This window comes from Heloderma suspectum, chromosome 1 (assembly GCF_057233095.1).
Source record: "Heloderma suspectum isolate Gila_16-S chromosome 1, 16-S_ref, whole genome shotgun sequence".
Taxonomy (NCBI): domain Eukaryota; kingdom Metazoa; phylum Chordata; class Lepidosauria; order Squamata; family Helodermatidae; genus Heloderma; species Heloderma suspectum.
In genome coordinates this window covers 367,343,098-367,368,397 of record NC_139458.1, presented here as the reverse complement: position 1 = coordinate 367,368,397, position 25,300 = coordinate 367,343,098, and the positions used below count along the sequence as shown (strand labels likewise).

The window sequence follows — 25,300 nt, the reverse complement described above, 5'->3', positions numbered from 1 at the left end:
TTCCCATTGTACCATTTATAATTAAAGCATCACCCTCCTCTGTCTTAACTTTGGAACACAGCCAACTCCGATGTTGCATGGTTGGAGACTGTGGTCTGGCCCTCACACCACTGCAGGCAAGCCAGAAGCATTGAGAAGGACTTGGAGCAGCTGTAAGGCATTGTGTGGTGTCACCCATACTTACCCCACGCACACACGTCTATTTTGTGAGGAGGTGAGCGAGCTTTTGATGGCTGGGCCCAGGCCCCCTAGTCTCACCTATATATGGCCCTGCAGAAACCCTCAGTGCTGGATATTCCAGAGCAAGTGTGACTGCTTAAAAAGAGAACTGAGGATATGAAGGAACTCAGGAACTCCCTCCAGAAGTATGACTAGGCCCTACTCTTTTGGCTTTTAGAAACGTTTTTAAGACACATCTCTTTTACCCAGCCTTTTAAATTATTTTTAGCATGCTATTGTTTTAATCTTTGTAATGGTTTTATTAACTTTTTTGTTCATTTTTATAGTTTTGTTTTAGATTTGTTATGCACTGCCTTGGCCACTTTGTTGGGGAAAGGGTGGTATAGAAAAATTAATAAGAAATAAATAAACAAACAAACAAACGAGGCAACTGCATGGGGAGGGCTTATTGCACAAGTCTTTCCCACATACAGGGCTCATTCACACATAACAGTGGCAAATCCTGGGTTAATTTAACTCAGGATTTGCCACAGTGAATACCAGGTGCATTCCAACGCCATTTTGCCTATGCAACCTCTGACTGGAGGTTGCTACATGAAGTCTGAATCTGGACACCATAGGCTAATTGTGGGTTAAATAATCCACAACTAACCTAACAACTAATTTTAGGTTAAATGTAGCTTGCTTAACCCACAAGTAACCTATAGCACTGGGGTTTAGACATCATGTAGCATATGCAAAATGGCAGCAGAATGCATCCATCAGGCACCACAGCAAATCGTGGGTTAATTAACCCACGATTTGCTGCCATTACATGCAAACCAGGTCAATGTCTGCACCCAGGTGGGAGTGGCTCACAGAAAAGTGGTTTCCACATGGCTGTATCTGAAGGGCACGCTTAGAATCATAGAATAGTAGGGTTGGAAGGGGCCTACAAGGGCATCAAGCCCAAACCCCTGCTCAATGCAGGAATCCAAGTCAGAGCATCCCTGACAGATGGCTGTCCAGCCTTGTCTTGAATGCCTCCAGTGTGGGAGAGCCCACCACCTCCCTAGGTCATTGGTTCCATTGTCGTATTGCTCTAACAGTCAGGACGTTTTTCCTGATGTTCAGCCGGAATCTGGCTTCCTGTAACTTGAGCCCATTATTCCATGTCCTGCATTCTGGGATGATGGAGAAGAGATCCTGGCCGTCCTCTCTGTGACAACCTTTCAAGTACTTGAAGAGCACTATCATGTCTCCCCTCAGTCTTCTCTTCTCAAGGCTAAACATGCCCAGTTCTTTCAGTCTCTCATCATAGGGCTTTGTTTCCAGTCCCCTGATCATCCTCGTTGTCCTCCTCTGAACCCTCTCCAGTTTGTCTGCATCCTTCTTAAAGTGTGGCACCCAGAACTGGACACAGTACTCAAGATGAGGCCTAACCAGTGCTGAGTAGAGGAGAACTAGTACTTCACGTGGGTTTTTAAATTTTAAAAATAATGGGAGGGAATGCCAAAAAATGAAAGGTAGACCTACGTTTTAAAATATTTGCCATGAAGTGGAACCTTATGCCTATGCAGAAGTAAGTCCCATTTAGCTCACTGGGGCATACTCCCAGATAAGCTGGTAAAGGATTGCAGCCAAAATGAACATATTATCCTCAAGAACTGTATGGAACTCACTAGCTTTCAGTATTTTTCTGTTTTGATCAAGAGGTTGATTATGTATTTATTTATTTTTGCTTTTCAACCAAATGATCCTCAAGACAACTTACAACCAGGGTCCAAGAATCGGGGGGGGGGGGATTAAAATAGAAACGTTTGATCTTCCACCTTGCACAATCCCATCCTGTACATATAATCTCAAACATTTCTATTTTAATTCTGCAGTTACATCATGGTCCACTCTGTGGCTTTTCTACCATGCCACCCTCACCCCCAGCTGTAGCCAACATCACTTTTTGCTAATTTTTGTTTAACATAATATCCAGAATGGTCATTCATGAAAGCGCATGTCACGTTGGAATCACAAATCTCTCTACATCTTAAATGACAAGTCATCGTTTTACTGCACAAACACTCTTTCTGTCCTAGAGAAGGCCCTGGGCTAGCAACTCATTATTCAGAATGTTGCTTGTTCTGCTCTAAGGCTGCATCTGATTGGCTCAACCAGATCTCAAAAGAGTAGCCATGTGTTGTCTTTTGCAGGGGACAGTTCTCTATTTAAAGGGCTGCCCTCTGTTTCAAGGCATCCTCTATTTGAAGTGTTATCCTGTCCAATTTCGATTTAAAGATAATGAACGATAAGAACTGTTGCCTGTCCGCTATTAGCACCTGGACAGCAGAGCGAACAGGTAGGTCTGTATTTCTATTTAAATTTAGAATTTCCCCCCTAACTTTGCATCTACACATATAAACAAGACTATGCAAATTTTGTGCAAATCAGTGTCCTCTTTTGTCCTCTTTTTTGATGATGCACTTCCTCTTTTATGATGATTCTTAAGTGGGCAATAGGTACGAAGACAGAGAACAATAATTTTCCATAAATATCCTCAAGCATGAGCTGCAATTTAATCTCAGTAGTTTCCAGATGGTAACAGGGTTGCAGCCTGGATCCCCCAGTAAAGTATGCCATTCCCAACCCCATGTCTGGGCCCTGCTTACAACAGATTGCAATTTGTTAGTTGTGCCAATGAATCATAAGGACCACAGTCCAACACAGCACATTTACAGCTCAAGCCTATCCATGTTTATGTAGAGGTAAGTATCTGTATATTTAATGGGGCTTACTCCAGAGTAGGTTTGCATAGGATTGCAGCTTTAACCCACTATTCCAATGGGCATAAACACACTTATAGTGCAATCCTATATATGTCGACTCAGAGGTTCAGTGGGGCTTACTCCCAAGTAAGTGGATCTAGGATTACAGCCTTAAGTCCATTGGGTCATGGCCAACATGCTAATGCAAATCTTTAAAAAACCAAGACATATAAACACATGGTCTGTACATATTTCAAGCTATTCATAGGAATAGGGTATATGTGTGAACTGTCACAAGGTGACTTTAAAAAGTCACCTTGTATTGCATAAAATGGCTTTTGCCTTTCTGTTAGTGTACCCTTACATAAGGTTAACGTTCGTGATGTATATGCCAAATCAATTGCATAGATTATTTTAATAAAACATACATCGCATCTATGGAAATCTTTGAAACGAAGAATTCCACAACAAGGAGTTTGGATTATTGCAGACCATGCTACCCTATGAGCTGGGGTTATAATTAGGTCCCATGTCCATTGTAATCCTAAGGACGTCATCATGTGTTACCAGCAACTGTTGACAGATCTCATACCATGCATATCCTGAAATGGCAAGTCTGGAGAGGGCAGCCCACAATAGAAACAATGGCATTTATTTTTGTCCTGTTCCAAGATTGTCTCATAGAACATGTATGCTAACCAACTGCCAGGCTTGCTTGAAGATCACTGTTCAATATTATATTACTAGTTTGAACAAAGCTCAGCAACCATGCAGCTGCAACCTTCGCATCATATATATGGACATCTGGAATGTCCTTTGTGGAGCTTATTTTAGCACTATGGAGAAGAGTCTGGCTCCCTCAGATCTTTTCAAATCCACCAGTCCTACAGAGAGAATATGTTGCTCCCCGGAACACAAATGCCAGTCTGACTCCCAAGCCAAGGAAAGAGAATGCTTTCTATTAGGCGTTATTTATAGGCAAGTGCCTCCATTTCACATTTGTGTTAAATTCTCAGGACAATGTAAAGTAACAAAGGTTACCATGCACCAACCACTGTTTATGCACAACCTTCATTTAGAACAGCGAGACATGCCAAGAGCTCCTAAATAAACTCCATTGAAATGAATGGGCTGCACTGCAGCATCGATTCACATATTGTTTTTTCAACTGCATCCTGAAATATTTGCTGCTTTTCAAAGTATTGTCTAATTGGGTAAAAAAAAACAAAAAAACCCAACCACTTCTTTTTCATTAAACATAAGTATTATAAAAGCAAGTTCTATTTTTTTTATGCCACACGTTGATTTTGGAAGCAACTTTTCATGTTATGGAAACTGTTTTGGAGGTTGTTTTCTTGTTTTGTTTTAAATTAAACATCCATTGTTCATTGTCATAGAATCAGAATTCTAAATAAGGGCTAACCTTACTACTGTGTGAAGGTGCATAAGGTATAAAGCCCTGTCCGGAGAAAATCTGTCATGCTTTCCACTTCTGAAATAAGTGAGACATTGAAATTAATTGATTTCAGTGGAGCGTTAACACAATTAACCTTCTCAGAATTGGGGTTAAGGGAGGTATGTATTCAGCATCTGAAACAAAGTTTTAATTTCTTTTTTCTTATGGAGAAAAGGGTCTGAAGGGTGCCAGGTTGCCTATCCTGGGTTGGAGTGTCAATCTAGGACTTTAGAGACCTGGATTCAAACCCCAGCTCAGCCCTGAAGCTGACTGGGTGACTTTGGGCCAATCATTCAGTGGAGGCTGGTGGCTCCAATGTCGGGGGGGTGAATCTGCTCCAGGTTTCAGTGAGAACCAGTCAGAACTCTAAAGGAACTGTCTAAGGTGTTTCACAGCTTGGATAGCTCCTTTAGAGTTCTGACAGGTTCTGACTGAAACCTAGAATGGATTCACAGCCCCACCGACACTGTAGCCACCAGCCTCCACTGCAATCACTCTCTCTCAGCCTAACCTGTGAGGATAAAAATGAGTGTGAGATTTAACCAGGTTTGCACCCTTGAGCTCCTTGTAGAAAAGGTATAATATAAATGAAATTAAAAACAAACTAATACAACAACACATCACATTAAATGTGTAATTGCATTTAACGTATCTGGTTTGTTTAAAAAAAAAAAAAGCACCTGCATGGGGCATAATCAGAATTGGGATTGTGCTATGCAGGGAGGGGGGCTTTAACCCTTTCCCTCCATGCCGTAGTTCTAACAAAATTATAGAATTATAGAATAGTAGGGTTGGAAGGGGCCTACAAGGCCATCGAGTCCAACCCCCTGCTCAGTGCAGGAATCCAAGTCAGAGCATCCCTGACAGATGGCTGTCAAGCCTCATCTTGAATGCCTCCAGTGTGGGAGAGCCCACTACCTGCCTAGGTAACTGGTTCCATTGTCATATTGCTCTAACAGTCAGGAAGTTTTTCCTGATGTTCAGCCGGAATCTGGCTTCCTGTAACTTGAGCCCATTATTCCATGTCCTGCACTCTGGGATGATGGAGAAGAGATCCTGGCCTTCCTCTTTGTGACAACCTTTCAAGTACTTGAAGAGCGCTATCTTATCTCCCCTCAGTCTTCTCTTCTCAAGGCTAAATCCCCCCCCCCACAAGGCTGCTACTTGCCATGGGAGGGAAGCTTCCCTCCCACAGCAAAGAATGGCAAAAGGGAAAGTGTTTTAAAAACAACCACACCCTTCTCTGCACACTATCATTCCTATCCTATAGCTATGGAGATATAGATCACCCTATATCTCCATAGCTGTTTAAAAATGCACACATGTCAAATGCAATCACTCATTGAACATAATGTATAATTTGGCCACAAGGTGCAGATTTTATTGGACCATCTTCTCTGGCATATGAATTATGCACCCTATCAAGCTTATAGCAGTTTAAAATCCTGTTGGGTCAAAGTACTACATGGCATTACACTGAAAACCTGACTGTTTTGCAGACTGTGTGATTGGAACAACAATTTTGTGTGATTGGAACAACTGAAAATAGATGCATTAACACACCTAGTTCTTCCTGTGCCAAGATTAAGAAAAATGACCATATTGCTCAAAGAAGAGCTATGTGTAGCACAAAATCTTACACAGTCTTTTTCTCCTGTTATGTGTCTCTCCTGTTATGGGTCTCTATGTGATAACTCTATTTTTCTCCTGTTATGTGTCTCTATGTGACTAATTCACATGACCCTGCAAGTTTGGTCAATAATGTGAGCTGATGTGCTAAGTTTGAGCATGTGGTAAAATCCCAAACATTGCGCTCGATTGCTGATGAATTCGTGGAAAGCTTTGGGCTGAAGCTTAAAATGCCCAGTCCAGCTTATGAACACTGAACAATCAGGACTTGGGTACCTGGGAAAGCCTAGATGAGAAAATGCTTTGCCACATGCCCAGTCTGTCAATCCACAGTTTAGCCTGCATTTCCAGGATCATGTTAATTGGGGTCTTCAGTCTCCATGACCAAGATGATGACACAAACAGTATTAAATACCCTTTTAGAAGAGACATTCATAGTCCATTAGCTACATGTACAGCCTTCATTTGTTTTGCCAAAAGATCCCCAAATCTCAAAATCCCTGTGAAATAGTGCCCAAATGTCTTTTAAACCTATATTCATTGTAACTCAGCCAACATTTCAAATGATAATATAATACCAAATTTAGGGCCATGACTGTATGCTTCACCAAGAAACATTAGGCGGAGATAAACAGTATCAACTGCAATTTGGTATTAAAGCGGTTAAGATTCTACATAAGCACAAATTCACATTGCGTTTTAAATATTTTTCTTTTCCTGACCTTCCTTTGCTGTTTCTCCCATGCAGGGTCCAGGAGCAGGTCCCTGTCCCATTCGTCTTCTTGGTTCATATACTCATCCTCTTCATACTCATAGTTGTAATGTATGCTAGTGTCTATTTGAGTCGTCATGTTGCTTAAGAATCAGATTTTGCTTCACACCTGCAGAGAGTTCTTAGTTCTTAATAAGGAGCTTCTCAAAAAAGTAAATGGACCTTGTACACAGGCAGAGACAGGAAGTTCTGTGTCCCCCCCCCCTTTTTTTTTTTCTTTTGGGTAGGAAGGTAAGATTTATATATGGTCTTGCTGATGTGCCAGAAAAAAAGTTGTCAGGGTGCAGATCAGAGCTTGCCTTCACTTCCTCCCTGTCTTTCAGTCCCTGGACCGCTGCTGTCTCTGAAAGGAATCCTGGCGCACGCTGAAGGCGGCTGCTGGTGCTGCGGCTACTTCTGCTTCTTATCCCCTCGCCTTGTCACGTGGCTCTGCGCTGCCCGGGAACCATCCATCCCCCTCCCCTGGTTTTCAAGTTCTCCCTTTGCTGTTTGCAAGCCAGATCTTGACAGGCAGAACAATTGCCCTGCCCTTACAAGCTAATGGAACACAGTTTGGGTATTTACTACCCAATCTTAGGAAAAGAAATAGGGTGCTGTGTGGGGGACCTTTTGGACAGAGAGCTGAAAGAGGAGAGAGGACACTTACTTCAGCGATTCTGTCTGATGCATCATGCCTTCTGGGATCCCTCCCTCCCTTCCACTCCTCTTCTGCTTTGTGAGGGCTGATTCAAATGACCAGTTTATTTTTTCCAGACAGAGACTAGCTGGCCTGGATTGTGGGTCCAGTTTATGGGTTGGGAGCGCCCAAAGCTGAAGCAAGATGCACAGCTAATGTGGTGACTTCCTTTGGATGGGAAATGGTTACGTGCCCTTTGAAATTTCCCGAGGAAGAGAGGGTGACGAGTTTAACACTAATGAAAAAAATGTGAATGTGATGATGCATTGGCTTGAACACTCCTTCATTTGTCCAGAGGTTGATTTAGACTAGTCTTCCCCAGCTTTGTGCTCTCCAGAGGTGTTGGACTGCAATCCCATAACTCTCAGCCAGCATTGTCATTTGTCATGCTGGCTGGGAATCATGGGAGTTGCAGTCCAATGCATCTGGTGGGCATCAGGCTGGGGAAGGTTGATTTAGACTATAAATGCTTTGATAAGATCCTAAATTAGTCTCTGGACACATGATGCCACTCAGGCAACCATTTCAACTCCCAAATATTCCAGTTCTGCACAATTGAAAATAATTCCCCAAAGCAGTTGCATGTATCAAGGAGAAACAGGAGAAATAAAGCTAGATCAAATTATAACTGTCAGATTACCGACCAGAATAGGACCTTCATAAGACAGCAAGAGAAAACGACTGATCTTGCAAAGTGCTTCACTTCCCTGGATGCACAGCTTGTTGCGAAAATCACATTCTGGCTCTGATCCTCCAAGATACTGGTTTAGACATAAGAATCACCTTTTTCAAGGAAAAGCTACTATTTCACATGGTAAAGTGGCTTTGGAAAGGCAAACACACACCCCTTTCCCACACGGTGGGAATACTACCACTAGTTCTGACTCGAACCCTCACCCTGGAAAACCTGAGATCCCAGTGGATGTTTTGGTATATCCCTCTCCCCAATGAGATATAGAACCCAACAGTGGTGCAGCTAGGACTGGACTTTGGGGGCGAAGTCTGGGCCCCCTTGCCCTCCTCCCCCAGTGACCAACCAAGAAAGTGGCATGGGATGAAGGCATCAGGGCAGCAGAAGCAAACTCAGTTTTATTCCAGTAGTCATGCTGGTGGAATGATTTAATTGGGTTTAAAACGCAAAACAGCACATGGTCAGAATATATCTATCTATCTATCTATCTGGGTTGACAAACAGTTTTGCTGTTGTTATAACGTATCAGGAATGTAGAAGCAATCGTAAAGGATAGAGTGGCTGTTGAAACGGGGAGGAGAAATGTTAGCAGGGGAGGTTAGTGGCTCCAAGGTCAGTGGAGAGGTAAATCCGCACCAGGTTTCAGTCAGAACCAGTCAGAACTGCAGCTACGGACCTTGGATAACTCCTTTAGATTTCTGACTGGTTCTGGCTGAAACCCAGAGCCTATCCCACTGCCTCGGAGCCACCAGCCTCCACTGAATGTTTGTGGGTGGTTCATAACTGAAGTAGTACATGTGGCAGTCTAAAAGCACCTCCTCCCCAGAAGACCATTAAGTCCAGGGTCTAAAATTACCTAGCTTCACAACTGTGACCAAGGAACTGCATCTATCCAAATTAATAAGCAACAACGGGGGCAGTATCAAAACAGTAGCATGGACAGAACTAAAACAATATACCCAACTTCAAAAAGCTGCCACTTCCTCCCAAGGTTTAGATGTTCCAAAGGAAGTCTATGTCCTTTGCTTACTCTGCAGAGATGCAAAAAACTGAGTGCATTGAAATACACCAAGCCAGCAGCAGCAGCCTCCAGTAATTCCTCCAAAAACTCGAGTGTGTTGAAATACAGGATCCAGCAAGCGGCAGGACTCTTGGGATTCAGACCATGTTCAGGATCCCTTGTAGAAAGGCTGTGTCTGACAGCATTAGACCCTTGCAGAACCCCCATGGTCACCCAAGGAGAGTCACATTGAAGCTATACTCCACATATTTATGGGAAATTTTAGGCCAGTGAGAGCTGGCCTCCTTCCTGGGATGGAGTGTAGTTTGAACCAATGGCAAAATAAGCTCCATTTCTGATGTAACTGGTCAAAGTAGCCAATCAGAAATTACTTAGGAGAGTGATCCCACTTCCCTAATGAAGTTAATAAAAGAGCTGGCCCATTCACACCAGCTGGACTATTGCGCTTTTCAGAATTATTCATAGGCAACTTCCACCCCAATTCCTGAACACATATCTTGAAATTGTCATCTTGATTTTGTTGGAGCTGGCTTCTCTGTAAGTGCATGTAAAGTTGCAGCCTTGTCCTGACAAAGTCTTACTAAATTCGAAAGCTTGACCTGCAGAGTGATCTGTGAGTCAATCTTCCTCCCTGTCTGTTAATGCGCTAGAACTGTAGAAACACCATCCAGACTTACACACGGTGACAGGTGGAAAACTACAAATAGTGCTGGCATACAAGTGGAAAAAATGGAGAGACAGATCCAGGATTTTAAAAATGTTTCAGCAATGGGAATGCAAGGGGAGGGGAGGGGCGGGCAGCACGATGGGTGTAGAATAACCTATTACAAGCGTTCAGGCAGTCATGTGTTTTTACAGCTTAGCTGTATGTCTATTTTACATTAGCTGGTTATCATTTCCAATACAATAAGCGAGGAATAAACTGCATTTCTAGTGTCACTTTGAAGTCACTTATTAATATATCTATTTCTTTCTTTTTAACCACCATGCTGTCACTGAATATTTTCAAAGGTGTTCCATACCCTTTAACACTGCTTCATACACACACAATCTGTATTACACAAATTTAGCAGACTGGATACGTGATGGCTTCATCGGACAGATGTCCAGTGGAGGCTGGTGGCTCCAATGTCAGTGGGGCAACGCATCCGCTCCGGGTTTCAGTCAGAACCAAGGTGCATCGATGGCTCCTTTAGAGTTCTGACTGAAACCAGGAGAGGATTCTCCACCTCACTGACATCGGAGCCACCAGCCTCCACTGCTGACATCCATAATGGATCTGTTGTGCCCAAGGTTGTCCCCCACCCCAGTTTTACATGACCTGTTCCAACGGTTGCCATGCTGCCAGCTGCTTGGCTCCATTAGTGGGAGCAGCTGGCCACAAACAGGTGATCTCCCTTAGCACTGATGTCCTTGCCCAAGAGAGGCGCCAGCTCAAGACACCAGCCATGAGTCTTGAAGTCAACCACAGCGTTGACCCTTGAGAATAAGCACGTTAGGCCCCTACTTGGGCTAGAGTAGGGGTGCAGAACCTCAGGCCTGTGGTCTAAATCCAGCCTGCCTGGAGTCCCAATTGTGCTTTGACAGGTAGCCCCATCCCCTGGCTCCACCCCCTTTCCTCCAACCATTGATCATTTGTGTGCTTCGTCCCCATTCTAAAAGGTTGACATGCCTCTCCTACAGCCTAGTTACTGTCAGTAAGAGTTTTAAGCTAAAATAATTTGTATTTTTAGTATTTTGACCCCACCCCTTTTGTCCTTTGCCCCACCCACCACTGGAACGTAACCCCCAAGAGCTTCTCCAAAATTGAATTTGGGCTGAAAGAGGTTCAACACTCCTGGGCTAGAGAGCTCCACCAGGGCCTGGTATATCATGCTTTCCTCTCATACTTTGAACGGTTCTCTCATTTTCATCTACAACACCAGCTTTATTGCATCCATCCCACTCACCCCGCTCAAATGGGGAGATTCTCCACCATGAGGAAAGTCACATATCCCTCTGCCAAAAGTAATATATGCCACAGGAAGAGGCCTCCTGTGCCTGCAGTCTTCCTGGGATGCTTATGCCAACAAATTACATCATGCCTTTGCCATTCAGTCATAATGGGGCCCCATTGGGGCTGTTAGTGGCAATATCTACAGTGATCCCACACTTGAAACATATTTTATGAAGGCACCAGGTTGGAAAAGACCAAGGTAGACTCTAGGCTCAAGCAGCTGTACCCTGTGAATTGTCAGCTGCGCTGCGTGGAATCTGCTGCAAATCCGCTTGCAAAGCCAAATCCCCTCTTCATTTACTGTTAAGAGTTGTTCCTAAGAAGGATTTACAGGGTAGTATCTCATGTTAGTCCTATGTAGACCCATTGAAATGAATGGGACTTAAGTTAGTTGTTACTAACTCAAGTCCCATTCATTTCAATGGGTCTACTCTACATAGGACTAACATTGGATACTACCCATGGATTGTGAAAGATCATGCTCCATGTTAAGAAGCATCTTTTTCAGTAAAACCCAGCCTTTTTGTTTGTTTTGTTAGATCGGGGGGGGGGGGGATACCTTTACATTAATAGTGATCATGAAAAACAAACATCTCAGTACAGTTCTAGTAATGTCCTTAGTCGCTCATTTGCATTCTTCAAATGGACAACACTCATGCTTTGAGCTACAGCATTCATAGACTGTTTTCATGACCATGATACATGCAGTTATCTCTTTCTGATCCTCTTCATATCTGTGAAAAAATAAAAACCATTCTAACAGCCACCACCTTCTCATAGACAACCTATTTTGTCACGAAAAGGGAAGAGATCAGCCTCCCTGTAGGCTTTGGTATAGCCTAATTATTGGCTACTGTGGGAGCAATCCTATGCATGTTTAAACAGATTTTTAAAAAGTCTTACAACTCCCAGCATTCCCCAGCCAGCAACTGAAAGGTTTTTTGATTACTGAATATTTACTTAAACATTTATGTCTATGTTAGATACTTAGCTATGTATTGATGAAGACTTTTACATCCTTTTCGACTGTATTTCAAAGTATTAGGGCACAATCCAATGCATGTTTAGACAGAAATAAGTCCTACAACTCCCCAGCGCTGCTGGCTGTGGAATGCTGAGAACTGTAGGGCTTATTTCTGTCTAAACATGCATAAGATTGTGCCCTTTCTCTGTTATTTTTTTTCTTATCCATAAATATTATTGTATCTTTTTATTTTAGCTAAAAAGTAACAAAGAACCAGTGATTCTGAACTTGCTAGGACTTACTTATGAGTAGGCATGCATAGGATTGCACTGTCGGTCTACATTTATAGCCCCCCCCCCCCCCGCACACACTTTGGGCAGTGGGGTCTGGTTTCAAAAGAAACCTCTGGCCCAGGCCTTGAAATGCGAGCTTGTCCTATGTGGCTTCTGCTCAAAATATCTTGAGACAGATGAATTAGCTCAAAGACATAGCAAAACACAAACTGAAAAGCAGGCCAAAAAAGATCCCCATTCCCTCTCATAACATTTTACACCCAAAAGCAAATTATATTATTTAAAAGACCATCTTCCTCTGCCAAATGAAAACAACGTAATAATGTCGACCTTTAGTTTTTACATATTTTTAAAAATCCCTGAATAATTAATTGGACTCCTCCAAACAAAGCTAAATTCGCCCGGTGACTCTCGCCCGTTCGTAGCAAGGCTGGCCCGATGCGGCGCAGCCAGAGACCTCGTGGGGGCAGCAGAGAGCAAAGCAACCCGAAGTGATCGTGGAAGGCGGGAGAACTCCGATACCCTTTAGGCCACGACTCTCTAGCATCGAAGCGGAAGCACTCGGCCTCTCGTTTGTATGTCCGGGTCAAAGGTGAAACATCTGGCAGACCTTATCCACGTGGGAAGAAGAAAAATAAATGGGCTCGTCGTTGAAGGTAGGGATCGGCAAGGTGCAGCGTTGGTGTGCTGGAGGTTGGCCCTTTGCGTGCGTGATTTTCCCGTCTCCCAGTAAAAGGACTGCTCATTCCTATTTGCAAGGGCGCAGAGCTCCCTCTGGAGAGGAGGCAGCGGCGATCGTTAAGTGTCGCCTCCTCCATTCCCTTTCGGGACTCATTTTTGGCTAAGCCGCTAGTTCAGCTACATAGTGCTTCTGTGTGTGGCTGTCTTTCTGTCTCTCTCTCTGTCACACACACACACACACACACACACACACACGCTCACACGTAGGAAAAGCGGGCTTTAGAATGGGCAGAAGGCTTCTGGACAGGGAGGTATGTATCTGTCGTTGTGATGTTATGTTTTATGTACAGTGCTTGACACATGGTTGGCATTCCATAAATCAGGGGTCAGCAACTTGTCGGTCTTCAGATGTTTTAGCATCTCCCACCATCCCTTGGCATTGGCTATGCTGGCTAAGACAGATGGGAGCTGTAGACCAAAACCTCTGGAGGACCATAAGGTGCCCACTTCTGCTGTAAGCAGACACACGCCACAATGTATGTGGGCCTGCTAAAAGTCACAGCCCAGTTCTGGGTGGGGATATTTAACTGGAAGTTAGACTTACTAAGGTCAGAAGTGCTTACTCACAGCATAGGCTTTGTGTTTCACAGCGCTTCTCAAAATTCACATATAGCCCAATTCTGTGTGTTGTTACTCAAAAACAATTTCCCACTGAATTCAGTGGGGACACTCCCAGGTAAGTGTTCACAGGATTGTAGCTTTAGTCCTGTTGTGCTCAGTCAGACTAAAGATGGCTCACAGCAGAGTGGGACTGTGGTGTCAAGCCCTGGTTTAATGCATTCACCCCCTTGTCTAGCCTAGGGGTGGGAACCTGTGATCCTCCAGATGTTGAACTACAAGTCCCATAATCCCTGACCATTGGCCAAACTAGCCAGTGCTGTCTCAAGGTATTTTGGTGCCCTAAGGCAAGGTACAATTTTGCCCCCCATCTGTTGAACATCTGCATCAAAGTCTACAAAGTTAACCAGGTAGCTGGTTGGCCCCTGTGTGAACAGAATGCTTGATTAGATGGACCTTGGTCTGATCCAGCACATCTCTTCTTATGAAGTCCCAACAACATCTGGAGGACCACAGATTCCCTACCCCTGGTCTAACCCCTTCCAGATCTTCTGCTGAATGGGTGGGATGGGGCCAACCCATGTGATCCCCCTCCATGCATTCAGGCTGTGTGTGGAGGGAATGCCTGAAAAGTGTATATAAGTTCATACATGCGCTTGGAGGCACAAACACTCTCCCCAACTGTATATCTGGAGCCTACACATGTACAGCTTGTTTACGCATAGGAATCTTCCAGACAGTACAGTGAATGCACGGAGGTGTGTGTGAGTGTTGCCACATGTCAATGACTGCTAGCATTTCCAAATGCTCGTTAATTCAAGGCATTATTTGTCACTATAAAGAAACTCTTAAGCTGTCATTTCAATTTTTCTTAAAGCATCAATAATACTGTTGCAGAATGTATGGACTATAATTCCCACATGAATGCCCATCGTATGATATTTAATCAGTCAGGTACTTACAGCTGGGCTTGTGAACTGCCTTCATTGTAAAGTGTTGTACTGGAGTATCTCTGGGTGTTACTGACATGATGGCAGTCTTATGTGTACATGTTATTGCTTAATGAATGGTGAACATGTACATTTGAGCTCACCTTTAGCAGCAGATGTACGCGTATTGTATGCACAGTACTAAAAAAAAAAATGCTAAACAGTAGGCACCAGACTTCTGAAATGAAGTACTCCTTCACACAACATGTAATTAATGTGTGGAATTCACACACTCCACCCCACCCAAGGGCATGGTGATGGTCACTAGTTTGGACAGCTTTAAAAGGGGAGTAGACACATTCATGGAAAGTAGGACTATGAGTGGATATTAGTTATGACGGAAACTCCAGGTTTAGAGGCAGAGTACCTCTGAATTCCTCTGGGGAGCAATGGGAAGAGATTATTGTCTTCATGTCCGGCACCAGTCTTTTTGGAATCTGAGCAACAATCCACATGACAGATATAAGGTAACAATAAGACAATACTGCTTAGTAAGCATAATGATAGAAAAAAATGCACTTTTCCTAAGTACTCAAAGCATGTTGTTGTTGTTGTTCAGTCGTGTCTGACTCTTCGTGACCCCATGGACCATAGCACGCCAGGCCTTCCTGTCCTCCGCTCTTTCCTGGGGTGTGCTCAAATGCATATTCATTTCATTGGTAATGCTATCTAGCCATCTCATCCTCTGCTGTCCCCTTCTCCTTTTTACCTTCCATCTTTCCCAGCATCAGGGTCTTTTCCAGGGAGTTTTCTCTTCGCATTAGGTGGCCAAAATATTGGAGCTTCAGCTTCAGTATCTGTCCTTCCAAGGAGCAGTCAGGGTTGATTTCCTTTAGGATTGACTGATTTGACCTCCTTGCAGTCCAGGGGACTCGTAAGAGTCTTCTCCAGCACCACAGTTTGAAGGCATCATTCTTTGGCACTCAGCCTTCCTTATAATCCAGCTCTCAGAGCCATACGTTGCTACTGGGAAAACCATAGCTTTGATTATACAAATCTTTGTCGGCAAGGTGATGTCTCTGCTTCTTACTATGCTGTCTAGGTTTGTCATAGCTTTCCTCCCAAGGAGCAAGCGTCTTTGAATTTCATGCCTACAGTCACCGTCTGCGGTGATCTTGGAGCCTAAGAAAATAAAATCTGTCAGTGCTTCTATTTCTTCCCCTTCTATATGCCAGGAAGTGATGGGGTCAGATGCCATGATCTTCGTTTTTTTAATGTTGAGTTTCAAACCAGCTTTTGCACTCTCCACTTTCACCCTCAACAAGAGGCTCTTTAGATCCTCTTCATTTTCTGCCATTAGGGTGGTATCGTCTGTGTATCTGAGGTTGTTCTCCCAGCAGTCTTAATTCTGACCTGTGATTCATCCAACCCGGAGTTTCTCATGATATACTCTGCATATAAATTAAATAAGCAGGGCAACAGTATACAGCCTTGTCGTACTCCTTTCCCAATTTTGAACCAATCGGTTGTTTCATGTCCGGTTCTTACTGTTGCTTCTTGACCCTCGTACAGGTTTCTCAGGAGACAGGTAAGGTGGTCTGGTACTCCCATCTCTTTAAGAATTTGCCAGAGTTTGTTGTGATCCACACAATCAAAGGCTTTAGCGTAGTCAATGAAGCAGAAATAGACATTTTTCTGGAATTCTCTTGCTTTCTCCATGATCCAGCGAATGTTGGCGATTTGATCTCTAGTTCCTCTGCCTCTTCGAAACCCAGCTTGTACATGTTACTTAAATTATCTCAGTAGTCTTTGCCACAATGCTCGTTACTACAGATATGACAATTGGATGGGGTTGCTGAGCTTGAGAATTAGTGGCTTGCCTAAGGCTAACAAGTGAGTTAACGGCTGGCTCTGAGCCAAGGTTTAAATACACTTAGGGCGCAATCATATGGGGATAGTTGTCAGCCTCCAAACTCAGAGGCTGATGGCAATCCAATGCAGGGTGGCCAGAGCATGGAGGCGATCCATGCTCTAGCCACCCTGCATTTTTGGCTAGACAGGCGATTTCTCCTGTCTAGCCAGGGAGCTTCAGAGCAGGAGGGAGGGGGGGCTGTGCAGTGCATAGGAAGCTATGTAACGTGGCTTCTTCGGTCTCCTCCCTGCCCCCAGGACTGCCCCCTTTTCCCCATCTCCGCGCTCCATTTCTGAGCCTGGAGAAATAGCCAGCATGGAGAGAACCATGATGGCTACGAGGAGGAGAGGTGGGGGTGGGCAGCACACTTTCTGGGAAGTGAGGTCAGAGCCAGGGTTCTGACCTCAGTTCCCAGAAACTGAAAAATACTATGGCCCTCTAGACAGTGTCTAGTGGCCATAGGATTGCTCCCTCAGAACTTCACATTCATAGCATGTGCTCTTAACTACTGTGGTGCTTCGCTGTTGGGTTGTAGTGGGCTCCTATGCCCTTCTGTAGCCTGCTAGCAAAATAGCTTATATAGTGTTGGCCTTCAGGATCAGCCAAAATTGTTATAGCCTAGTTATATAATTTTGTTCATGTTAGACTGGCATAAAACTGGAAAGAGATTCATATGATAGGTTTTGCTTTATCTAATAATTGGTAGATCTGTGAGAGGCTACCACTGATTTTTTTCTCCTCCACAGAAGTGTAAAAAATGACATCGCTTGCCCACCAGCTGAAGCGTCTTGCGCTTCCTCAGAATGATCCAAGTCTTTTGTCTCGAAGTGAAGCAGCATCACTGCTGTTCGATTGCAAGGAAGCGGCCAATATTGACAGGGAGACCTTTTTCGCAATAGGTAAGTTTGGCCCTTAAGAGCATGGTCAAGTATGGTCAACAAATGTTGATTGGCCTTGGTAGCCAGCCTCCATTTGTGGTTGCCACTGACTCTGCCCCTTCCCTGACTTGGGGGAGGGGTGGGATCTTGTCTCTTGATGTTGGCCTAAGCTTTGGAGCAATCAGAAGCAGTGATCAATCACATTGTTTCTGGATGCTTCCAAAGTAGAGCATGAAATCAGGGCTGAACTTTTCTCTTTGAGTTGGTTTAGGTATCACAAATGTGTTCGCCAGAATAAAAAATAAGGTCGCCACTGGCAAGTGCATTTGCAGACTCTGGGTAAGGTTGATTGTAAACTTGGCATAAAGAAGAATGGGGCAACTATTTTCTGCTGTTCCAAGTGGAGGAACACTTTCCTGTCTTTGTTAATTTCACGATTATAAGTAGGAAGTTATTTAACCTTGCCTCACAATTCATAAACTTGCGTTGTATTCATGGAATGTGCTCTGTGAGAATGATTACAGTACAGTTCAGCCCTCCCCAGCCTAGAGACCTCCAGACATGTTGGACTGCAACTCCCAGCATTCCCCAGCCAGAGTGGCTGGCTGGGGGATGCTGGGATTTGCGGTCCCAACACATGTGGAAGGCTGATATAGTTGGTTCTGGCTGATCAAAAGCAGAAGTGTCATGTAGGAGAAACCCGTTTTGGCTGAAAAGAAGGGTATAAATATAATAAACGGTGTCTTGTATCCCTTGGGTCTTCAGATGATAGTAAAATGATTTGAATTGAGTATTTGGACAGCTCTAGAGTGTGTCTGCATTTGTGTGTGTGTGTGTGTAGAAAGTAACATCTAGCTTGTGAGTCTAACTTGTATGAATCAGCAGTTCTTTGTGTGTATTTGTTGGGTCAGATGTTCTTTCCTCTATGGGACTCCATCTCCAGGAACCCTCTACATAGAATGTTTTACGTGCCAACTGAATTGGTTCTTAAAAACAGTATGATGTACTGAAACTATTCTAATGCCTTTCATAGGATGCACTGGCTTAGAAGAGCTGATTGGGATTGATCCATCCTTTGAGATGTTTGAGCCAACACTTTTCAGTCAAATGTCCAAAGGTTTGGAGCGCAGTGTCCAAACTAAAGCAGTAAACCAGCAGCTGGATGAAAGAATTTCATTGTTCCTGATTCACTTGTCTCCTTACTTCATGCTTAAACCAGCCCAGAAGTGTCTTGAGTGGCTGATTCACAGGTAATCCATTCATGCCTATCTACATCTTATTTGTAGTGATCTTCTCTAACTCATGAAATCAACTGTTTGGGCTTCCTAGACTGTTAGAACAGATTGCTTTCCCAGGCAATGCAGAGATAAGCGGGTCATTGGAGTTTGTACTCTGCAAATCGGTATCACACATTGGGTCTGTTCCCACAACACGCTAACCCACACTTAGTGGTTGAATGTGGGTTGTTTGTTGAACTGTGGGTTATTTGTTGAACCATGGGTTAGCATCTTGTCTGAACCAGGACATTTTCCACAGGGTGACTTGTTAACCACCATGAACAACCCACCAACAAACCATGGGTTGTCAAGATGGCTTGTTCGAGAAAAGGAAGCCAGACTGCATGGTTAACAAGCCATGCTGTGGAAAATGTCCTGGGTTAATACCACGTTAACCCACGGTTCAACAAACAAACAACCGTTCAGCAACAACCCACACTCAACCACTAAGTGTGGGTTAGTATGTTGTGTGAACCCAGTCATTGTAGCTTACTAGATGGACAGTGAGTGCTGTGATCTGTAACAGCTTTTCAGTCAAGTGAAGTTCTTTGACTCAGAGGACTGCATCCAATGTTATGCAAGCAGACATCCACTAGCAAAACAGGAGTTGTCCTCCCCCCTGTAGCCCCCCCATCCCCAAATCTGTTCCTAACCCTATGAAATACTTTTGGGGCACACACGGGGGGGGCTGCAGGGAGAAGGGAAATTTGATTCGCCGGCAGTGTCCATTCTGCTGGTGGAAGGACACCACTGGGTACAACCCAGTAATTCTGATGTTTAATCATGTGGGTGTGTTGTCCTTTTTTGGCTTAGGTTTCATATTCATCTTTACAACCAGGACAGTTTGGTTGGCTGCGTGTTGCCCTATCATGAGACTAAGTTGTTCGTGCGTGTTATCCAGCTTCTAAAAATAAGTGACCCTACTCAGAAGTGGCATTGGCTGCATCCGATTCAGGTGAAGTAGTAAAAGATGAGCAGTTGTATTCTTAATGTTATTCTCTCATCAATATGTTTGCACGTAGAACTATCTGCCTTTGCTGGCTGTTTTGGGAAGAACACTTTGATCAAAATAGACCTACTAATTTGGAATGGCTTTCTTTTTGGCACCATTCTTATGGTTGCCCATTTGGATTTCTCATTTTTTCTGTTTATCTTCACTGCTTTTTAAGTTTTGCGTTTCCAGCATTTTATAATTGTGGACTATACAGATCTACTCATTTCAAGACAATAAATAGAAGAGCCTGGTATTTTTATTATGCCAGTTCCATTTTGAGCTGAATTTCTTATTTGCCACTAACGAGAACACTTAGTAAATATGTATAAAATTATGTGGCTGAGAAGCTCCTTGGCACATAGGCTGCAATCCTGTACAACATTACTTGAGAATAATTCTCACTGTATTGAACAGGGCTTACTTTTGAATAAACATTTATTTTTGACACTTTTTCCTGCCGTTCTTCCATGGAGCTCAGAGCAGTATCATCCCCCCCCCCCCGATTTCATCCTTACAACAACCCTTTGAGGTAGGTTAGGCTGAAAGAGAGTGAGTGGCCAAAGGACTTGAATCTGGACCTTTCCAGTCTTACTGCAACACTCAGTCGCTACACCACGTTTGTTTTCATAGGATGGCTGAGACGATAGGATTCTCAAGTAAGTGTGTATTGAATTGCACACTTACTTTGGAGTAAACCTCATTGAATTCACATCAGGGCTTGCTTTTGGTATATGTGAATAAGACTGGGCCACAAGGCTACAGTCATGTAATGAGTCATGTACACAAATACCGTGGAGATAAACTGGACCTAAGTTCAAGTAACTGGGTACAGGGTTATTTTCATATAATGTAGAGCAGGGGTGGGCAGAAGGTGGATCTTCAGATCCTGACCATTGGCTGTGCTCGCTGGGGCTTATGGGAGTTGAATTCCAAAACATTTGAAAATCTGCCTTCTGCCCATCCCTGATGTAGCGGACAGCTGGGCCAAAGTGCCATGTGGCAAACATAGTATTACTTTACAGCACAGATGCTTTCTCTTCAGTATGCAAAACTGATGGGCTTCAAAGTGCTTTAAATTTATGATAATAGGAATGACTTACCATGAACTGTATTTTGTCTGTGTTTTTAAATTTGACTATTCTAGTTTATTGCTTTTTTCCTAATTATTTTTGACTTTCTCAATTGCAGAAACCAGGAGTCCCTCTTGCAAGGGGAACTTTAATTACACACTGCCGCAAAGACCTTGGTTTCATGGACTTCATATGCAGCCTAGTGACAAAATCTATAAAGGTTGGTATACTGTCCCAGTGCAATGCCACATTGATAGTCTCCGCAGCAGTATATATAAGAAACAAAACAAATATTCCATTAAAGCACTGAAAGGAAACAAGAAGATGGGAACCTAACTATGCAATAGAAAGTATTGAATTGGAGCCCACTTACACTGGGCAGATCTGAACAATGCCTTTGTTTACTAGGTATCACACTATCAAATTACAAAATTATTGGGTGGCTGCATTCACTAGAGCCTGGGGTCATCCAATGAAGCCAAATGGTGGGAGATTCAGGACAGACAAGAAGAAATACTTCTTCACACAGCACATTCTTAAACCATGGAATTTACTTCCTTAGTAGGTAGTTATGGGTACCAACTTGGACAGCTTTAAAAGGGGATTAGACAAAGTCATGGCAGATAAGAGTACCAATGGCTACTCGTCATGATGGCTAAATATTACTTCCAGTATCAGATGAAGTATGGCTCTCAAAGCCAGTTGCTGGGGAACAGGAGTGGGAGAGCGCTATTGCACTCAGGTCCTACTTGTGGGTTTCCCACATGCAGCTGGTTGGCCATTGTGTGAACAGAATGCTGGACTAGATGGATTTCAGTTAGATCTCACAGGGCTGCTCTTATATTCTTATAACTGAAGTTTCTCTGGGACAGTTCACATGTTCACCAGCTAGGTGTCCTGTGCACGTGATGAGGGAGGACATATATCTGCTTCTGCTGCTATCTTACATACAAGATAACACCACGTACCACAAAGATCTTCCAGTTTGTACAGTCATGCTTCCAGTTTGTACAGTCATGGGAAGTGTGTGCGTGCCAGTTCCCTCACCCATATGTACAGGATTCGTCACTGCTGAGTGTATGAACCAGTTCAATGTTTTCTTAAGATGCCATAGAAAGTACATTGTTTCTAGTCAAAGGAATGCTGTGCTTATGTTATGTTATCCTAAACACATTTTTTCTGTCTAGGCCTTTTCACTGTATCCGGGGAGCTTATCACAGATGAGAGTCCTGTTTACTTTTTATGCCTCTACAATTGTGTCTGCTCTTGGGGCTGCACCAAATATAACAGACACTCTGGTCTCCAAATTGCTTCCTTATATCCAAAAGGTACCCAGTGACCCAGTTTTCCTCAAAGTGATTTGTTTTGTTCTTCCAATTACAGCAGTTTGTTTTTGGAAGTATTTTGCAGGTGGTGAACAGAGATGTTCATTTTCTACATGTTGAATGTTGGGGTTGGGGGAGAAGGCTGTTGAGGTTGCCATGGTTTGGAGATGCACCAGTGTTATATGAACAGCTTTGTCAAATGACTATTGACAATCTCTCACTTTCTCTCACCCATTACCTGTTTCCCTTAACTGTTTATATTTCCCCAGTATTTGGATTGTAAACAAAAGTGTATTCCTTTCATTGTTATCTCTTGGAGCATAGGGAATTTTATCATCCTTTTCTCATTACCATCCCTGTTTGATATACGGAAAATTGGACCACCTTGTGTATTCAGGACATAAATGGTACTTCAATGCTGGTTGTACAGATTTAAGTTCAACATTGTACTACTGGTAATTCCACTCTGCTAATTAGCAATAGCTCCAGTTCAGACATTCTTTTTTAGATGCTCCATTGCTTGGTAAGGCTTTCCCTGTTCAGGGGATATAGCATCTCCATAAGAGCAAAGGGTGAAGGAGAAGCCTGCTTGCATTAGACTTCTGTGTACTCATTGGAGTGAATGCACGGTTCTGAATCAGAAAAAGCATTTTAAATAGATGTGTGTCTTCCAAAATACGCCATATATTACTCTTCCCAAAGATTTGCTCTGTTTCTTTGCACTTAGGGTGTCAAACATATTTTCCATTCATTTTCTCACCATAGGGTTTGAAATCATCATTGATGGATTACAGAGCAGCAACCTACATGATAGTCAGCCAGTTGGCTGTGAAGATGACAATGGAAAAGTCTCTGGTTCATTCCTTGATGTTACAAATCAGCAAGACCTTAACCAAAGCACCCTCGCTTATCAAAGAGGGGCTCGGCTGCCTGATCGTCCTGCTACAGAGTCAGAAGGAAGGTGGTCTTGGGAAAAAGTAAGCATGCACAAGTTGATTGGTAGGGGAACTAATAGGCCTCTTCACTCCTCAGTCACTGACACAGCTTTTTTAAAAGTCGCATTTCCTACGGTTGATTTGTTCGCATTTTCCCAAACTTTGTGTAAGTTGATAGTCTGTCCCCGAAAAATGTGATAATGTTACTGAACCCATGAGCCTACGGTTTTCCATAATAGTAGGGATTGGGGGATAATATGGAAAGGTATTCTTGTCTACTGAATTTAAGATGAGTGGATGATCAAAGTTTTTTGGAGCTGCATTAAATAATAAGGAAATTCAGATTTTGATGGATTTAAAATTTCTCTCTGGTCATTGAATTCCCACCTCTTTGACTTCCTTTCCATATTCAGATTTTGTACATAGACATTTACACTAGTGCATTTCTGCAAAAGCAAACTTGCAGTTGAAAGGGGAAGTCCTCTCGCCTGAAGCTGTAGCACTCCTTCATTTGTCCAAGAGCTTATGCCTGTGTTGGTACACTGGCTCCATAGATTGTGAGCTCTTGGAGGTGGGTGAGCTGGTCCATTGCTAGAGCTGGGCTCAAATGCTGCTGTTTTTGTCCAAGGCTCAAAGGTCTCTGGCTCCAGAGCCTCTGGGGTCTCTGGTTTGGAGTCTGCAATAGCTCAAGGGTCTCTAGTTCCTTAGTGGAGCCTGGGCCCAGTGTCTTCTCCATTGGCACCACTGTTTCTTCAGCCTCTGTGTCTCTCAGGTCACTGCTGGACTCTGGGGTCATGACATCTTGTAGGATTAGGCAAAGAAGGAGTGGAAGGTTGATTTGAATGTGCAGATGAACTGCTTCCTACAGTGTGTAGGATGACAAGAACAGCTGGATTTTCTGGCTCTTCCAAGATGACCAGCTGATACTCATAACCCTACACCTGAGAAGACTTCTTCCTTCTTTCTGGAGTACTGACACCTGGTAACAGGCCCAGAGTGAGATGGCCACCTAACTGAGACCAAATGAATGCACAACTCAAGAACTTCAGGAACCTTGGTGCGCCATAAAACAAGCCATACGGCCTTCATCATAATATTGGAACAGGAGAGTTCATCTCTGGAAAGGATAAAAGTATATACTGTAATGAAGCCTGTCATTTATCAGATGAAATTTAAGCCTTATTACAACTGCTGGTATGGTTTTTGCTGAGGCCTTAATAGCAAGTTGTTGACAGCTGAGAATTCTTGAAAAGAAAAACATGTTTATGATGGCTTTTTGATTTTTTCTTATGCAGGCCATTTAACCATCTATGTAATATACCCAACTTGATTCCCACCCTTTGTGAAATTTCAACAGCTCATGAAGTCAGTCCAGTTTTGCATTACATGTTGCCATACCTAGTTCAATCGATTATTTATGGAAAGACAGGTATGTTCATGTACATTAGGTGGCTCCACTTATAAGTGATATTTAGCTGTTGTACTTCTTAGAAGCATGATTCTTTGGGGCTGTCTGTAGGACAAAGTAGGATGTTGTTGACAGTGGCCTGCTGGTTCTGTATCACTCTGCTTGGGCCCACGTAAGATCAAAAGTGTGACATTGTGCTGTGCTGCAGAACTTCATTAGTGCTCCAGCAAAGTAAGCACTAAGAATGTTGGAATGTAAATGTGTTTCTTTCTAAAAGTAGTTACTGTTTCTTTGCAATATCTACCTTTTTCAGAGATAGAAGAATCTGACGTGGCTGGTACTCAAACCCCCATAAAACATCTAGAAGCTATAATTACAAATATACCATTAGAAAATGGTATGGATCGTTTATTGGCCTGGTAAGCTTACCTCTTCTTTCATGTCCTTAGTGATCTGGAGAGCACTGAGTATTTATTTATTTATTGCATTTATACCCCGCCTTTTTTCCTCTTGCAAGGAACCCAAGGTGGCTTACATTATCCTCCTCCTCTCCATTTTATCCTCAGAACAACAACCCTGTGAGGTGGGTTGGGCTGAGAGTGTATGAGACACCCTGTGAGGTGGGTTGGGCTGAGAGTCCCTGGCCCAGTCACCCAGTGAGCTTCCATGGCCGAGTGGGGACTAGAACCTGGATCTCCCAGCTCCTAGTCCAACACTCTTGCCACTACGCCTTCTTCAGATGTCACGTTAAGCCAGAATGTGAAGAAGCAAGTGTGCTGATACACACCGCTCAAATGTTGCCTCTTTGTTCCTCCTCCCAGTGGAAGTGGCTAAATCATTATTATTTATTACATGTC

At 43.4% G+C, this 25,300-nt stretch overlaps 2 protein-coding genes across 3 annotated transcripts in view; one reads left to right on the top strand and one right to left on the bottom strand.

Moving 5' to 3' along the window:
• Nucleotides 1-6,854, bottom strand: part of ACTN2 (actinin alpha 2) — an 81,842-nt gene extending 74,988 nt beyond the window's left edge. The window contains exon 1 of the mRNA XM_084819412.1: nucleotides 6,726-6,854. Coding sequence (XP_084675538.1) covers nucleotides 6,726-6,854 — 129 coding nt within the window. The remainder of the gene's footprint in view (nucleotides 1-6,725) is intronic.
• Nucleotides 6,855-12,904: 6,050 nt separating this feature from the next.
• The window catches only part of HEATR1 (HEAT repeat containing 1), a 60,083-nt gene continuing 47,687 nt past the window's right edge, over nucleotides 12,905-25,300 (top strand). For both annotated transcript variants that reach the window (XM_084828199.1, XM_084828197.1), the window contains exons 1-9: nucleotides 12,905-13,072; nucleotides 17,303-17,455; nucleotides 18,468-18,684; nucleotides 19,525-19,666; nucleotides 20,894-20,995; nucleotides 21,963-22,103; nucleotides 22,866-23,077; nucleotides 24,331-24,464; nucleotides 24,757-24,862. In XM_084828199.1, coding sequence (XP_084684325.1) covers nucleotides 17,314-17,455; nucleotides 18,468-18,684; nucleotides 19,525-19,666; nucleotides 20,894-20,995; nucleotides 21,963-22,103; nucleotides 22,866-23,077; nucleotides 24,331-24,464; nucleotides 24,757-24,862 — 1,196 coding nt within the window. In that variant the 5' untranslated portion in view covers nucleotides 12,905-13,072; nucleotides 17,303-17,313. The remainder of the gene's footprint in view (nucleotides 13,073-17,302; nucleotides 17,456-18,467; nucleotides 18,685-19,524; nucleotides 19,667-20,893; nucleotides 20,996-21,962; nucleotides 22,104-22,865; nucleotides 23,078-24,330; nucleotides 24,465-24,756; nucleotides 24,863-25,300) is intronic.